Source organism: Elephas maximus, chromosome 3 (assembly GCF_024166365.1).
Source record: "Elephas maximus indicus isolate mEleMax1 chromosome 3, mEleMax1 primary haplotype, whole genome shotgun sequence".
Taxonomy (NCBI): domain Eukaryota; kingdom Metazoa; phylum Chordata; class Mammalia; order Proboscidea; family Elephantidae; genus Elephas; species Elephas maximus.
Genome location: NC_064821.1, coordinates 49,357,354 through 49,375,580, shown reverse-complemented (window position 1 = coordinate 49,375,580; position 18,227 = coordinate 49,357,354). Strand labels below are relative to the sequence as shown.

Genomic DNA, 18,227 nt, shown 5'->3' with positions numbered 1-18,227 from the left:
TGGACTGAGGGTGCTGCAGAGGCTCTGGTCCCCAGAGTCCTGTGTCGTGGGAAGCTGGGCTCAGGGTGCTGCAGAGGGTCCAAGTCTTCCCAGAGTGCCGTGTCATGGGGAGCTGGGCTCAGAGCTCCACGTTTTCTCCAGTGACACCGCACAGGGCTATGAGGCCTCGGGGGTGGTCTCCAGCCTTTGGAAGCTGGACCAGGCTTTCTTTCGTTTTCTTTTTTAACCATGTGGCAGAATTTCTTGGGTAGGGTTTCCCCACAGCCCTTTTCCTTCTCCCCGGCCAACTTCAGGTGCAGGCCTGAACTGGACTTGGCCGAGCTGGGGGAGTGGAATGGGTCGGCCTGTCCCATTGGCACCCAGATGCTTTTGTGGAGTAAAGCAGAAACCACACAGCAAGAAGGTTCCCCCATCCACAGACCAAGTTGCATTGTAACCTCTGGGGAGGTGACAGCCACATTCTGCCCTCTGTCCTGGGATCAGCCAGTTCTCTGATATGTAGATTAGGGGCCGATATAAGGGCTCAGCTCCCCCTTAGCACATCTCACAAGCCTGTAGATTCCTTGTTCCTTCTTCCCCCAACCCCAAGTTTCTCCTTGAGAGGCTGAGGGGAGTACTGAACAGTCCTATCTGTAGGAGGGGCTGTGAGCTCCAGGATCTGCCTGGGAAAGGGCAAAGGGCTCCACTTGGTTTCCCCAGCAGGTCTGTGAAAGGGATTGTGTGTGCCTCCACACCACTGTCAGCCTTTGAGGCTGCAGCCGGCTGGCTTGAGGCCCTGCTTTTCTGATCTTTTTCATCCACATGGCACAGTGGTTAAGAGATTGGCTGCTAACCAAAAGGTCAGCAGTTCGAATCTACCAGGCGTTCCTTGGAAACCCTGTGGGGCAGTTCTCCTCTGTTCTGTAGTTTCGCTATGAGTCAGAATTGACTCAACAGCAGCGGGTTGGGTTTGGCTTGATTTTGGTATCATCAGCCTGCTAACCAAAAGGTTGGTGGTTCAGATCCACCCAACAGCTCCTTGGGAGAAAAAACCTGGCATTCTGCTCCCGTAAAGATTGTTGTTAGGTGCCATTAAGTCAGCTCTGACTCATAGCGGCCTTATATATAACAGAATGATATGTTGCCCGGTCCTGCACTATGCTCACAATTGTTGCTATGCTTGAACCCATTGTTGCAGCCACTGTGTCACTCCATGTTGTTGAGAGTCTTCCTCTCTTTTGCTTGCTGACTCTCTACTTTATGAAGTATGATGTCCTTCTCCAGGGATTGATCCTTTCTGATAACATGTCCAAAGTACATGAGATGAAGTCTCACCATCCTCACTTCTAAAAAGCATCTGGCTATACTTCTTCCAAGACAGATTTGTTCGTTCTTCTGGCAGTCCATGGTATATTCAGTATTCTTCACTAATGCCATAATTCAAAGGCATCAATTCTTGTTCAGTCTTCCTTATTCAGTGTCGAGTTTTTCACATGCATAGGAAGCGATTGAAAATACCATGGCTTGGGTCAGGTGTACCTTAGTCCCCAAAGTGACATCTTTGCTTTTTAACACTTTAAAGAGGTCTTTTGCAGCAGTTTTTCCCAGTGCAATGTGTTGTTTGATTTCTTGACTGCTGCTTCCATGGGTGTTGATTGTGGATCCAAGTAAAATGAAATCCTTGATAACTTCAATCTGTTCTCCGTTTATCATGATGTTGCTTATTGGTCCAGTTGTGAGGATTTTTGTTTTCTTTATGTTGAGGTATAATCCATAGTGAAGGCAAAGTTGTGTCATCTGCATATCGCAAGTTGTTAATGAGTCTCCCTCCAGTCCTGATGCCACGTTCTTCTTCATATAGTCCAGCTTCTTGGATGATTTGGTCAGCATATATTTGAATAAGTATAGTGAAAGGACATAACCCTGACACACACCTTTCCTGACTTTAAACCATACAGTATCGCCTTGTTCTGTTTGAATGACTGCCTCTTGGTCTATGTACAAGTTCCTCATGATCACAATTAAGTGTTCTGGAGTTCCTGTTCTTCATAATGTTTTCCATAATTATGATCTACGCAGTCAAATGCCTTTTCATAGTCAGTAAAACACAGGTAAACATCTTTCTGCTATTCTCTGCTTTCAGCCAAGATCCATCTGATATCAGCAATGACATCCCTCGTTCCATATCCTCTTCTGAATACGGCTTGAATTTATGGCAGTTTTCTGCCGATGTACTGTCAAAAAAACCTGGTGATCTGCTCTCATAAAAATTGCAGCCTAGGAAACTCTATTGAGCAGTTCTACTCTGTAATTCATAGGGTCACTATGAGTCGGAATCAGCTCGATGGTGCCAAACAACAGTAACAATAATCATCAACCCAAATATATAGCCATGGGCCAACAGGAATGCACCCCGGCAGTTCAGGAAACGTATTTAGGTGCTGTGTGTCTAGACGAAGAACCTTTGAAAGACTTTACCTGGGGACTTCAGAGAGCAGGAGTGATCCTCAACAGACGCTGGGGCTGTGTCAGCATCCCCTGGGGGGCTTTTCCCAGCAAAGGGGAACCAGGGCTCCCAAAGGGCCATGTCCATCCTTCCAGTAAGCTGAGAACATGGGCAGAGGGTGGATGCCAGTTGCTGGCTGGCTAGGCTGGTCCCAATTCACCCTGAGCCTGCAAACAGACCAGTGACCCCATTGTCTGCCTTTCACCCCCCGCCAGGGGCCAGCTTCCCTTGTCTAAGCTCCTACATATTTGTCATTTTTCTCTCACCAGTCACTTGACTGGACTCTGTGAAAGGGGCAAAGCTGGGATTGGGCGTGGGCTGGGAGGACCGGGTGCCCTGTCCTGGACCAGAGAGCTGTGTCCCCAACCCACCTTGGCCCTGATTTCTGCCCCAGGTGAGCCATGGAGTTCGTAACATGGCAGGGGGCAGGGGCAGAGGTGGGGGAGGTCTCCCAGGCTGGCACTCAGGGTTTCATAGTAAGTTTTCTTCACAACAGCCCTTGGCTGCTTTGGTGTTTTTCTTTTCCTTTTTTTTTCACCACGATAAAATTTGTCATTTTAACGGTTTTTAAGTGTACAATTCATTGACACTAATTACATTCACAATGTTTTGCTACCGTCACCATCACCTATTTCCACAACTTTGTCATCAACTCTGCCCATTAAGCAATCACTCCCCATCCCCTCTTTCCTCCAGCCCCTCATAACCTCTAATCTACTTTTTGTCTCTATGCATTTGCATATTCTACATATTTCACATCAGTGGGATCATACAGTATTTGTCGTTTTGTATCTGGCTTCTTTCACTCGGCACAATATTTTCAGTGTTCATGTTGTAGCATGTATCAGAACTTCATTCCTTTATATGACTGAGTGATAGTCCAGTGTCCTAAGGTGGTGCAGATGGTTAATGTGCTTGGCTGTCAACCAAAAGGTTGGAGGTTCAAGTCTACCCAGAGGCATCGTGGAAAAGGCCTGGCAATCTATTTCTGAAAAGTCAGTCATTGAAAACCCTGTGGAGCACAGTTCTACTCTGACACACATGGGGTTACCATGAGTTGGAAATCGACTCAATGGAAACTTCTTGTTGTTAGGTGCTGTCGAGTCGGTTCTGACTCACAGTGAACTTATGTACCACAGAACGAAACGCTGCCCAATCCTGCGCCATGCTCACAATCGTTATGCTTGAGCCCATTGTTGCAACCACTGTGTCAGTCCATCTCGTTGATGGTCTTCCGCTTTTTCACCGACCCTCTGCTTTACCAGGTCCTTCTGCAGGGACTGATCCTTCCTAACAACATGTCCAAAGCAGTCTCGCCATCCTTGCTTCTAAGGAGTGTTTGGTCGTACGTCTTCCAGGACAGATTTGTTTGTCCTTTTGGCACTCCAAAAGCGTCAGTTCTTCAGTCTTCCTTATGCGATTGAAAATACCATGGCTTGGGTCAGGTGCACCTTAGTCTTCAAGGTGACATCTTTGCTTTTCAACACTTTGAAGAGGTCTTTTGCACCAGATTTGCCAAGTGCAATGTGTCTTTTGATTTCTTGAGTGCTGCTTCCATGGGTGTTGATTCTTTATCCAAGTAAAATGAAATTCTTGACAACTTCAGTCTTTTTTCCGTTTATCATGATGTTGCTTATTGGTCCAGTTGTGAAGATTTTTGTTTTCTTTACGTTGAGGTATAATCCATACTCAAGGCTGTGGTCTTTGATCTTCATCAATAAGTGCTTCAAGTCCTCTTCACCTTCAGCAAGCAAAGTTGTGTCATCAGCATAACGCAGGTCATTAATGAGTCTTCTTCCAATCTTGATGCCCATTCTTCTTCATAGAGTCCAGCTTTTCCGATTATTTGCCTAGCATACAGATTGAATAGGTATGGTGAAAGGATACAACCCTGAGGCATACCTTTCCTGACTTTAAACCAAGCAGTATCCCCTTGTTCTGTCTGAACAACTGCCTCTTGATCTGTGTGAAGGTTCCTCATGAACATGATTAAGTGTTCTGGAATTCCCATTCTTCGCAATGTTATCTATAATTTGTTATGATCCACACAGTTGAATGCCTTTGTATAGTAAGTAAAACACAGGTAAACATCCTTCTGGTACTCTCTGCTTTCAGCCAGGATCCATCTGACATCAGCAATGATATCCCTGGTTCCACATACTCTTCTGAATCTGGCCTGAATTTCTGGCCGTTCCCTGTCGATATACTGCTGCAGCCACTTTTGAATGATCTTCAGCAAAATTTTATTTGTGCATGATATTGTTCTATAATTTCCGCATTCAGATGGATCACCTTTCTTCGGAATAGGCATAAATATGGATCTCTTTCAGTCGATTAGCCAGGTAGCTGTCTTCCAAATTTCCTGGCATAGACAAGTGAGCACTTCAGTGCTGCATCCATTTTGTTGAAACATTTCAGTTGGTATTCCATCAATTCCTAGGGCCTTGTTTTTCACCAATGCCTGTAGTACAGCTTGGACTTCTTCATTACCATCAGTTCCTGATGGTATGATACCTCTTGAAATGGTTGGACATTGACCAGTTCTTTTTGGTATAATGACTATATATATTCCTTCCAACTTCTTTTGATGTTTCCTGCGTTGTTTAATATTTTCCCCCATAGAGCCCTTCACTATTGCAACTCGAGGCTTGAATTTTTTCTTCAGTTCTTTCAGCTTGAGAAGTACCCAGCGTGTTCTTCCCTTTGGTTTTCTATCTCCAGGTCTTTACACGTGTCATTATACTTTGTCTTCTTGAGCCACCCTTTGAAATCTTATGTTCAGTTCTTTTACTTCATCATTTCTTCTTTTTGCTTTAGCTGCTCTGTGTTCAAGGGCAAGTTTCAGAGTCTCTTCTGACATCCATTTTGGTCATGTCTTTCTTTCCTGTCTTTTTAATGACCTCTTGATTTCTTCATGGATGATGCCCTTGATGTCATTCTACAACTCTTTCATCTGGTCTTCGGTCATTAGTGTTCCACATGGCAAATCTGTTCCTTAGATGGTCTGTAAATTCAGGTGGGATATACAAGGTTGTACTTTGGCACTCATGGACTTGTTCTAATTTTCTTCATTTTCAACTTGAACTTGGATACGAGCAATTGATGGTCTGTTCCACAGTTGGGCCCTGGCCTTGTTCTGATTGTTCACATTGAGCTTTTCCATTGTCTCTTTCCACAGATGTAGTCGATTTGATTCCTGTGTATTCCATCTGGTGAGGTCCATGTTTCTAGTTGCCGTATATGTTTGTGAAAAAAGGTATTTTCAGTGAAGAAGTTGTTGGTCTTGCAAAATTCTACCATGCAATCTCCAGCATTGTTTCTATCTCCAAGGCCATGTTTTCCAACTACCGATCCTTCTTCTTTGTTTCCAACAGCAATTAGTTGGTTAACATTCATTGTGTAGCTGGACCACATTTTGTTTATCGATTCATCTGTTGGTCCAAAAAAAACACTAAACCTGTTGCCATTAAGTTAGTTCTGACTCACGGTGACCCTATAGGACAGGTAGAACCACCCCATAGGGTTTCCAAGGCTGTAAATCTTTACAGAAGCAGACTGCCACATCTTTCTCCTGTGGAGTGGCCAGGGGATTTGAACCGCTGACCTTTCAGTTAGCAGCCAAGTACTTAACCACTGCACCACCAAGGCTCCTCCCTTGTTGATCATTTTGCTTTTTTGCTCCTGGGTCTTAGTTTCATTCTGACAGGATGGATATGTTGGTCCAATTTCTATTGAGAGGCCTGACCAGCCTCAGTGTTCTGAGGGACCAGGGCAGGTCAGTTGTTTCCCTTCTCCAGAGAGGAGGTGGCCCTGTGTGCCACAGAGTGAACACAGGGATGTTGGAGTCCTGAGCTCTCCCTCTGCCCCTGACTCACTGAGTTGCTTCATCTCTCTGAGCTTCAGTTTCCTCATCTACAAAATAAGCATTTATCCACTCATTTATTGTTTAGAATTTATTGAGCCCTACTGTGACTCAGGAACTTTTCTGGGTCCTGTCAGTGTGTCAGTAAACAAGACAGACTTTCCCTGACCACGTGGAACTTATATTCCAGTGGGGGGGAAACACACCGTCTTAGTTACCTAGTGCTGCTGTAACAAAAACACCACCAAGTGGGTGGCTTTAAAGAACAAAAGTTCATTTTCTCACAGTTTCGGAAAAAACAAACCTGTTGTCTTCAAGTCAATCCCAACTCATAGCAACCTTATAGGACAGAGTAGAACTGCCCCATAGGGTTTCTACGAAGCAGCTGGTGGATTCAAATAGCCGACCTTTTGGTTAGCAGCAGAGCTCTTAGCTACTGCACCACCAGGGCTCCAAAGTAAAAGTCCAAATTCAGGGCAGTGGCTAGAGGGGAAGGCCCTCTCTGTCAGCTCTGGGGGAAGATCCTTGTCTCTTTCAGCTTCCAAAGCCCCAGTGTTCCTTGATTCCTTAGCGTATGATCTTCAGGTGGCATCTGTCTTACCCCCGTCGTTCTTCCTTCTGTGTCTAATCTGCTCTTTTTATAACTCAGAAGTGATTAGGTTTAGGACACACCCTATACTAGTGTGGCCTTGTTAACACAACAAAGAAACCCAGTGTCCAAACAGGATCACATCCACAGGGATAGGGGTTAGGATTCCAACACATATTTTGGGGGGATACGACTCAATCCACAACACACACTGAGATCAGATCAATATGTAACACTCTAGACAGTGATGAGGACTCTGAAGAAGACTACAGCTACCTGAGGGATCAGGACACAGGACAGTATTTCAGAAATTGTGGGCCAGGAGGGCCTGTCTGAGATGTTTGCACAGAGACCACCATGACGTTGTAAGAGCTGTGAGATGAGCTTCAGGAAGAGCATCGAGGCAGAGGAACAGCAGGGGCAAGTTACATGTGTTTGAAGGCCAGCCAGGAGGAGCAGAGTGAGAGGCCAGGGGATGTATAAAAGGAGGTGAAGGGCAGTCAGAGGCCAGATCATGTTGGGGCTTGTTGGCAGTGCGTGGAGTTTGGATTTCTCTTAGAGTGTGATGAGAAACCTTGGGATCACATCCTCCTTTTGGGAATCTGGCTGCTGTGTAGAGAATGGACTGTTGGGGGCTGGCATGGGGAGACCAGGGAAAGGCTGACATAGGAGCCCAGCGGACGTGCCTGTTGGACATCCCAGTGGAAACCCAGATGGGCAGTTGGACGTGTGTCTTAGTCACCCAGGGCTGCCATTACAAAATACCACAGGAGGTGGCTTTCAAGGACAGGAATTTATTTTCTCACAGTTCAGGAGGCTAGAAGTCCAAATTCAGGGCATTGGCTCTAGGAGAAGGTCTTTCTTTGTCTCTTTCCACTTCTAGTAGCTGCTGGCAATCCTTCGTGTTCCTGGGCTTGTAGATGCATCCACCTCGGTCATCACATGGCGTCCTCCCTCTCTTTGTGTCTCTCTCTGTTTTCCCTTATTATAAGACACTACTCAAAAAGGATTAGGTTTAGGACCCACCCTACTCCAGTATGGCCTCGTTAACATAACAAAAGAAAACGCCTATTTCCAAACAGGGTCACATTCCCAGGTACAGGGGTTAATATTTCAACTTATCTTTTGGGGGGGGACACAATTCAATCCATAACAATATGCAAATCTGGAATTCAGGGGAGAGGTCTGTGCTAGAAAGATGAGTTTGGGAGAGATCTGTCTGTGGGCGGTTTTCAAGTAAGAGGACAGCCTGAGATTATCTGGGGAGTGATTGTAGATTCTACACTGTAGATGGAGAAGAGCAGTTCCTAGGTTTGAACCTGGGGCCCTCCTACATTTAGTGGTTGGGAAAAGGAAGAGGATCCAACAGAGGAGACTGAGAAGGAATAGTCGTGGAGGTAGGAGGAGAACCAGGAGAGGGACTGGGTCTGTCTCCACACAGGCTGCTACTGTGTGGGAGCCTGAGCAAGAACCATCTCTGTCCCCCATGGCCCTGAGATGAGTCATAGACGTGGAGACTCCTTGCTGGAGAAGAGGACTTTGTGATGGGGAGTCTGGGGGCAGCCTGCCAAGCCCTTCATGCCTTCAGAGCCTATTCACAAGGAGTTTGGGGAATGGAGTTGCAATAAGCCAGGGACACAGTGGGCAAATCCCACCTTCTTTGCTAACTGCGTCGTAAGAAGCAGCATGAATCCAATTCTCAAAAGTATGGAAATGGATCCAGTCCTCACTTTCCCACTTCTTCATCCTCATCACCAGCAACTCATACAGGACTGCTGCTCTCAGCCCCAGCTAGCCAGAGCTAGGTTAGAACTCACACATTGGAAGGACACCTTCTTTTAGATTGCCAAACAGACAGATGCCAGCCCCTTCTGGCTCTCACTGCCCCTGTGGATTCATTAATTCTCTGGAACGACTCACAGAACTCACAGAGAGTATACCATACTTAGGAGCCCTGGTGGTGCAGTGATTACATGCTTGGCTACTAACCAAAAGGTTGGTGGTTCAAACCCACTAGCCACTCAATGGGTGAATGATGTGGCAGTCTGCCTCTGTAAAGATTATATTCTTGGAAACCCTGTGGGGCAGTTTTCTAATCTGTCCTAAAGAGCTGCTATGACTCAGCATTGAACTCGATGGCAGTAGGTTTGGTTTTGGAGTTTTTATGCCATACTTATGGCTACAACTTTATTACAACCAAAAAGGATACAAATGAAGAAACACATAGAGTGAGGTCTGGGAAGGGTCACAGCACGGAGCTTCCACGTCCCAAAGAGGGACACGCTACCCTCTCCTGTGTGTGGTCACCAGCCAGGAAGCTCCTCTGAGCCTCAGGGTTCAGGGCTTTTATCAGCCTCACCACATGAGCCAAGGTAGATTATATCATGCTTAGTCAGCATCAGGCCCCAGGTTGTCCCTCTTGGTCTGGTCAGCCCACATTCATTAGCCTCAAGGGTTTGTATGGCTTGAAAGAACTGAGAACAAAGGTCACATGGCTTTCTGCAAGGTAGTTGCACACCTCACAGGGATCTTGGAAGGCTATGCCCTGACTTCCACTTCCTCACTTATCCTTCCCCAAGAAACCCATCCTCAGACACTTAGATGGATTTGAATGAGGGTGACTTGATATTGAGTTGTCGGTGGGGGCAGAAAAGCCTCCAGCCTCAAAACTCCACCCTCAAAACTCAAAGAGACACAGAAGGACACTGCCTGGAATCTCAGCCTCTTTGTTCACAGGTCATGATTAAATCTGTGGTAAATGATTTCTGGGCTGATGAGTAACAGTAAAGAACTTTCAGGTGAACATCAGACTTTATCTTTTCAACAGGTGGTACTGGGACAGCTAGATAGCTACATATAAAATAATGAAGTTGGGCCACTACCTCACAACTTATACAAAAAGTAACCCAAGATGGATCATAGGTCTAAATATAAGAGCTAACACTATAAAACTCTTAGAAGAAAACATAGTAGTTAATTTCATGACCTGGGGTTAGGAAGTGTTTTCTTAGATATGATGCAAAAAGCACATGCAACAACAAAAGAAAAATAGGTAGATTGGGCTTCATCAAAATGTAAAATGTTTGTGCTTCAAAGGACACCACCAAGAAAGTGAAAAGATAACCCATAGAATGGGAGAAAATATTTGCAAATCATGTATCTGGTAAGAGACTTGTATTCATAATACATAAAGAACTCTTACAACTCAATAATATATTAAAATTGCAGTTTAAAAATGAGCAAGGGACTGGAGCAACAGAGGAAGAAGGAGAGTCAGGAATAGGAGGAAGAAATGGAATATGTATCTAATTGCCTTCATGAACAACTGCCTTCTTTGCCATGAGACCAGAACTGAATGGCACCTGGTTACCATTACTGAACATTTTGATGGAAGATTCTATAGAAGAGTCCTGATCAAAACAGGGAAAATATAGAACAGATTTCAAATTCCCATGGAATCCATGGAGGCTAGATGAACTCCTGAAACTATTGCCTTGAGATAATCTTTTAATCTTAAACCAAAAATGTCCCCTGAAAATTTCTTAAAACTAAATAGTTTAGCTAATAAAGAATGGCTGCCTTAAGCATTGTACTCTTTTAAGAACTATCTATATGAAATCAAATTGACAACAGCAACTTAAAAGATTAGATAGGAAACTTAGGGGGCAACAAGTTTATTTTAATGGGGGAAGAAAAACTTAGAAAAGGGGGCTGAAAATGGTCATACAAGTTGAAGAATGTAATCAATGTCACTGAATTGTACATGTAAAAATTGTTGGATTGGTGTACGTTCTGTGTATATTCTCAATACCAACCAAAAAAATAATATATATATATTTTTTAAAAGGAAGCTTAATCATTTAGGACAGAAGAGGGAATTTTTCTTGTACCAGGAAAGGGAAACTGACTTTGTAATCTTCATGACTAAATAACATAATGCATTTTCCTTAAATAAAATGTAATCTTTTACCAAACTGCTTTAGTTTACAATTGGAGATATATATGACTCATTAAAACAAAAGACCTTCAAATTGGGGGAAAAAAATGGGCAGAGGATTTGAATAGACATTTCTCCAAAGAATATATGCAAATGGCCAATATTCACACAAAAAGATGTGCTGTATTATTATTCCTAAGTATTTTATATTTTGATGCTCTTATAAGTGGAATTGTTATAACTTCATTTTCAAATTGTTCATTGCGAGTGTATAGAAATACACACTGATTTTTGTATAGTGATCTTGTACCCTGCAACTTTAGTAACTCTTATTTCTACTAGTTTTTAGTGGATTTCCTAAGACTTTCTATATACAAGGTCTTGTGATCTACAAATAGAGATAGGCTTACTTCTTTCTTTCCAATCTGGGTATCTTTTCTTTCTTTTCTTTTTTGTCTAATTGCCCTGGCCAGAACCTCCAGTACCATGTTGAATAGAAGTGGGGAAAGCAGATGTCCTTGTTTATTCCTGATCTTAGGGGTAAAGCTTTCAATCTTTTACCATGAAAATGGTAAATGCTCTTTATTAGACTTCTGTTCCTAGTTGTTGAGTGTTTTCATCATGAAAGGGGTTGAATTTTGTCAAGTGCTTTTTCCGTATCTATTGAGATGATCATGTGGTTTTTTTTTTTTTAACTGTATTGATAAAAAAAAAAAAATTTTTTTTTTTGTATTGATATGGTGTATTAATTGATTTTCAGATGCTTAACCAACCTGCCTTTCCCAGATAAGTCCCACTTAGTCGTACCGTAGAAGTCTTTTTATATGTTGTTGGATTTGGTTCGCTAGTATTTTGTTAAGGAGTTTTGCATCTATAATCATAAGAAATACTGGACTGTAGTTTTCTGGTGATGCCTTTGCCTGATTTTGGCTATCCTTATCTTTTAATGTGTCAGAGACGGTAGAACAGAAGTGACTCCCCTCCTTAGCTCACCCACATCTGGTAGGAAGGGATAGATAGATGCCCTGAGCCCACATTCAGACAGCATCATCAGAGGTACCAATGGGGAGCACACAGCCTCGTCTGTAAAATGAAACAGGAACCCTAGCTGATGGCCTGGAGGCAGTGGGCTGGGCCTACTGGCCTCTTAGCAGCGTCTTCCTGCTCTGAGCCCAGGGCTTCCAGGACAATGTTAGTATCTAAGGGAAGTACCATATGCTGGCCTTAAAAGGAGATAGAGAAACCATGGCAGTCCACTCTGAGGTCCCTCCCAGCTCTAAAGAAATGGTCAAACCATGTAACAATAGAGCAGCTCATCCTCCCTATTAGGTGTTGTTAACTGCCGTTGAGTCAGCCTCTGACTCATGGCCACCCCATGCACAATGGGATGAAATGCTGCCCAGTCCTGCGCCATCCCCATGATCATTTGCCACTTGGATCATTGTGATCCGTAGGGTTTTCACTGGCTGATTTTCAGAAGTAGATTGCCAGGCCTTTCTTCCTAGTTCGTCTTAGTCTGGAAGCTCTGCTGAAACCAGTTCAACGTCATAGCAGCACGCAAGCCTCCAATGACAGGCGGGTGGTAGCTGCTCACGAAGTGTAGGCTGGGAATTGAAGCCAGATCTCCCGCACAGGAGGCAAGAATTCTGCCTCTCCTTGCTAGGTAACTGGCCCAAATTTCATAAAGAAGAGAAGAGGGAAGGTTAGCATTCTTGGCCAGAGACCTGCAGGTCCATGTCCAGGACCTCATCAGATGACATGCACCACGCCAGGCTGATGATAAGGACAGTCAGAGAATGCTCTGCAAGAGCCTGCCCCCTCTTTGGCCCCAAAGGAGAGCACATCTCTGTGGAAAGGAAAACAACATGGTCCCTTAGAAACAGAACAGGGAACAGATGGGCGATAGCTCTTCATGCCCTGCCCACACCCGCCCCCCGCAGCAGTAGAACGGGAGGCTCTGTAAACACTGACTGGACCCCCAGGCCTGCCTCCCTCCCTTCCCCCAGTCAGGGAAGGGGTGACCAGCTGGCAGTTGGGAAAGTGGGACTCTTGGAAAACCTGTGGTTCAGGTGTATTGTGAAATAGTCTTCAAAGTCCCTGTGTGACCTTGAGAAGGTGACTTCCTTTCCCAGACCTCAGAGTAAGGACAGGTATACACTGGACGGGCTATATGTCAGAAGGCCCTGGGCCGGGCTGTGGCTTCTGAGGAGAGGCAGCCAAGTGGATGACCTGCTCCCTCTGCAGACTCTCCATCCCCCAGGGTAGCAGTGCTATTTCTGTGCCTGCAGCTCACTCCGGAGGCCCACGGTCCCTGTGAGAAAGCCCATGAGGCAGCCCAGGAAAGAGGCGAGTGGGCTGCCTCTGCTCACTGCCCCCGAGGCACCTTCTGCTGACACTTACGGTCTCCCACCAGCCCCTTCCTGGTTAGTGGGCTGGGAGACAGCACTCAGGAAGCGTCGGCATCTGTTAGGTAACTAGCTCAGCTGCCATGTAGGGTATGATGTCATCTTGGATTCTGCACTTGCTAGGAAAATTCTGCCTGCGGTGATATTGCGTGGTCCCAAGAATGGGCCGAGAACAGAATGTTCCCGAGAAGAGAGGAAGGATTGTTGGGCTTCCCAAGCAAAGGAGCCGCATCCCAGGAAGCAGGCAATTTGAGCTCCTTTCTGGAAGCTGATTTCCGCTTTCAAGGAGTCACTGGGTGGTGCAAACGAGTAAGCACTTGACTACTAACCAGGAGCTTGGCGGTTCCCACCCACCTGGAGATCTGCTTCTGAAAGGTCATAGCCATGAAAACCCTGTGGAGCACAGTTCTACTCTGCCACACATGGGGTTGCCACGAGTCGGAGTCGGCTTGACAGCAACTGGTATTTCCCTTTTCAGGAATAGAAGTTGTGCAGTAATGGGTGGGTGGGTGACAACGTAGTTTTCTAAGCAGCACCTTGATGCTCTCATGCCAAGCGGAAGGCGTGGCATGATGTTAGGTCCTTGGGACTGAGCCCTCCTTCCCTAGCACCCCAAGGCTAGTGTCTCCTCTGTGCATCCGGGTGGCAGAACAGCTAGGGAGGAGGCCAGCACAAGGCTACCAGTGTGGGGGGACTCCCACATAGTATGGATAAGACTGCTGGCACCCTACCTGGGGGGCTGGAATCCTGCCCTCTACCCCAGCTCCCTTTCACATGTAGAAGCCCCATTGTGCACCATCCACACCAGCCCACCCTTCCAAGGCTTTTCCTATCCCTGTTGTCTCGATCCTCCCCCTCCCCAGGGAGAATTCTTCCAGTAGCATAGAAGAGAAGTATGTCAGAAAGGCTATGGCAGCCTGACTGTTACTGTGTGGGCACAATCAGGAGCTGCCCTTCATGGAAAGGGCCAGGGACAGGGAGGTGGGTGGACCCTGCTCACTCACCCTGCAGGGCCCTGGCCATGGTCACTGCCTTCCTTCCCAGGGAGGGCAAATTAGCACTGTGCCTTCTCTCTCCTCTCCCTGCCTTTCCTGGCTGCGTGTCAGAGCCTGTCTTCTGGAAAACAAGACAAAGTGATTTCATGAGTGCCTGGACCCAAATCTCAAATTCAGGATTAAGAAAATACTATAAAGATTGGGGCATTATCTGTTTCCACAGGAAACAGGCGACAGCCTGGCTGGAAATGGGCCTGGCCAGGCTCCTTTGAGCAGGTGTTGTTGAGTTTGGGCATAGGAGAAGCTATTGCAGGAGGAATGGCTATTAGAAATCATAAGGAGCAAGAGCCTCCAAAGGGATCAAGACAAGAGTCTTGAGAAGCAAGAGACAGGTTCCCAAGGACTCCTGGCCTTGGTGACCATGGACAGGGAGTGTGAGCAGAGTCCTGTTCCCACATCCGAGGCCCTGAGTTCAAGTCCTCGCCCATCTCTGAGCCTTGGCCCTGCAGCGACTTGCTGACCATATGCCCCTGGCCAGGTTGTAGGGAGACCTGGAGAAATGGTGGACTTCCTGGGAAATGCTTTGCACTTGGCCCATGGGCTGAAGCTCCACCTCGGGGTTCACGCCTCCTTGCCTCAACCCAGATGGTGCCCAGGTGCCGGCAGCCCATCCAGCAGTTCTTTCCCTCCGGTCTGCAGGTGCCGAGGACGTGGTGATGGCGTTTTCCAGGTCGGAGACGGAGGACAGGAGGCAGTAGCCGTAGACCCCTCGAAAACCCTGGAAGCTGGCACGGGCCCAGAGATCTGTGTGGACCGGAGGCCGGCTGAGTGGCAGCACACCCTTGCCCCACTGCCTTCCCTGCTTCCCCACCCCTCCCCCTGCCACTCACCTGGGCGGCATCGAGGGCGACCCCAGAGGTGCAATTACATGGGCTTAAAGGGATGGACTTTGTGATTGGCTACAGGACGAAACCTTTTTATTTTTAAATCTTGACCAATGGAAATCTTTTCTTTTTATTTGTGACTCTTTTTTTTAAAAAAGTAATTCCTTGGGATGCTCTTCCCTGGAAGCTCCCGGAGCCCTGGTGCTTTATTTAGTACATTTTTGAGGCAATGTAAAGAGGTCTGATTTGATTGGCTGCCTAAACTGGAACTGGATTTTGATTGGCTGGTTAGTGGGGGGGGGACAGCCTTCTCTTTGATTGGCTGCAGGTGTTCTAATGATGTCAACAGCTGCTCTATTTTGAAGGCAGGAAACATGTTTTGGGACGTTGGTTATTATATCTGACTTGAAAAAAAAAAAAAAAAGAAACCAAGTGCGCTTTGCAATATTTATTACACAAAGAGCTTGCTGCTGCTTTTACATTTTTGGTTTGTGTTTGAATTTGATTGGCTTTTGATACGTGTGTTTGGTTTCCCTTTGGCTGACCCATGACTCCCGTTGCCATGGAGTCACCCCCACTTCGCTGCTTGCGGTCTGTTCCTCTCTGAGGCCCTGGAGTCCACCTGGAGAGCGCGTTTGCTTTAACAGCCACACCTGCCTCCACCGACAAGGCGACCCCAAGCGCCCCCAGCAGGGTCCACAGCTGGAAAACTGGGCCTGCAGGAGCTCTGTGTTGTCCTGGGCGAGCAGCCCTGAGCTAGAGGTGACCATTATTAGCAGGATTTATATGCACCAATTTTGGGAGCTGGCGAGCAGCCACCAGTGTGGCAAGGATGAAATGGCTCAGGCACCTTTCCTCTCCAGCCAGGCTATGCTAGCCAAGGAGTGCGGCCAGGGCAGCTCTGGCCTCTCAGCCACCCCTCCATACCCACTTCCTGAGGCCTCCTCCAGGGGCTCCTCCTGGAAAGGGAAGAGGTGGCCCCCAGCTGTGAGACCCTGCAGTGTGGCAGATGTCTCTCTGCCCAGGAGCCTGGAACCCACAGAAAAGCTCAAGCTGGGCTCAGACCTGGAAGGCCTTTGGCCCTCCAAATCCCAATCCCAGACCTGCCCCAGCCCGACTCCCAATGCTTCTACTGCTGGGGCCACGTGGTCCCAGCCTGCACTTGGAGGCCCTCCTCTGAGTGCCACCCCACTCTGCACTGCCTTTGGGAGGGACATCGTCATCACTTACTTATGAAGGGCCCTCTTGCCAGCTGGCTGGGGTTTCCTTGAGCAAGTCCCACCTGGCTAGTCCCAACCCCAGCCCCCATAAACTTGTTTCAGAGCAATAGTCTTTGAGCAGGTGAGGCCCAGGACTGGTAGATAGTGTTAGCATAGGGACCTGAAGTCTTCCCACCTGCCCACCTCCTTTCCCTGGAGGGTGTCCCCCCTCCCCCATCTCCTATGTTGCTTACGGGTGTGGGTCCTTTGGGGATAGTGGGGGAAGATGCAGAGGCCTTAGGGAGGGGAAGCCTCCAGCTTGTCCCAGTGGTATTAGATGGCTGAGACCCCCTTCTTGGCCTGGGTACCCGGAACTGGAAGAAGACTCTGACAGCCGAATCTTCGTGCCTTCTCAGGCTGAGGGCCTCAGAGGCTTCTGTGTGTAAAGCAGCGTGTGGGAGCCCCTGCCAACATGTCTTGGGCCCAGTCCCCCCGGGAGAGCCCCATTGTCAGTGGGTGGTTCATGCTGTGCTCTGACCATGGCCAGAGCCTTGCCCCAGAAGGAGGACTTGAGTGTCATGGCCAAGGCACTCACATCCCCCAGCTCACAGTGGACCCTGGGACAGGTTGGCCAACAGTTAACCTGCAAAGGCCAGGGATTCCCAGGGATGAGGACGGGGGGACACAGCTATAGCCCAAACCCAGCAGGGCCCTGACAGCGTCTTCCCCAAGGAAGGGTAGTACGTGTGTTGCGCAACATGTGTATGTGGGTGCACGCATGCAAGCTTGCACACACACACTCACGCCTAGTTCAGTGGCCTGGCCCTCCAGCTGAGCCCCTGGGGAGAGGTGAGTTTTTTAAGTCCCCTTTCCTTGAGGTTGTAACATCTGGAATCAAGTGTCAGCGCCAGTACTGCTGGATGCGCCCCTCTTTCTGTAACTGTAGTTTTTATAAAGGGTCTTCATCCAGGTCAGTCATGTGTCCTCTGCCGACATGTCCTCGTCAAGACCCCAGGGCTCGCTCTTGTAATAATGGCCACACTGATCAGTCTCATCTTCTGAAGAAGAAAAGGGAAAGTGTTGCTTCATATTTCCACTAAAAATATATCTGTTGGAGAAAAAAATTAACAATAAAGATTTTTAATAGCTTGGTGTGTGAGTTGATTTCTCTCACAGAGGCGGGCACCCTGACTGGTGTCTTTGCATTGCTTGACATCTGCTTCTGGTGGCCCCAAGGAGGTCCACGGTGGTGATGAGAACACCTGAGTTCAATGGCTGGCTGAGAGCTGGATGGGAGCTAGGGGTTTGGAAGAACTCCCAGGCGTGTCCGGCCCAGCTAATGGGTGCTTAGGAGGTTGGTCCCCTGTTTGTCCTAAAGATTCTGAGTATCATCCCAGAAGGGGTGGGGTTAGTTATCTCTAGGGGCGACCTCACCCTTCCATGCTCTTGAACAGACACACTGAGCACCCCATGTGGGTTTGGAGACCATCACAGACACCCCAAAACCCTCATGTGACAGCAGTGGCCTTAGAATGCTTGTAACAAGAGTCCAAAATAATATTCTTTCAGTCTTCCTGTTGGTGCTTGGCTGTATATTCAAGTTTGGAAGCCGAAGTCATTTCTGTTTTAGGAATTTTTGCTTTGGTAGCATTTTTTAGGATTTTTCATTTCCACCCTGCACAATCCCACTTTAAGTCTTCACTGCTTGGCTGCTTACGTGGACTCCCTGTTTGGATTTCCTTTTCAAAGAGTTTCACTGGGTTCTCGATGTGATGGGGTTTATAGGATATGGGGGTGCACAATCAAAATCACCGAATCTTGATGTTGGAAGAGATGTTGGAGGTCATCTAGCAGCCCATCCAGTGGCCAAA

At 47.2% G+C, this 18,227-nt stretch overlaps 1 protein-coding gene across 4 annotated transcripts in view; it reads left to right on the top strand.

Moving 5' to 3' along the window:
* The window catches only part of CTNNBIP1 (catenin beta interacting protein 1), a 76,239-nt gene extending 60,603 nt beyond the window's left edge, over positions 1-15,636 (top strand). For all 4 annotated transcript variants that reach the window (XM_049877867.1, XM_049877865.1, XM_049877866.1 and 1 more), the window contains one exon: positions 14,973-15,636. In XM_049877867.1, coding sequence (XP_049733824.1) covers positions 14,973-15,031 — 59 coding nt within the window. In that variant the 3' untranslated portion in view covers positions 15,032-15,636. The remainder of the gene's footprint in view (positions 1-14,972) is intronic.
* The last annotated feature ends 2,591 nt before the right edge of the window (positions 15,637-18,227 follow it).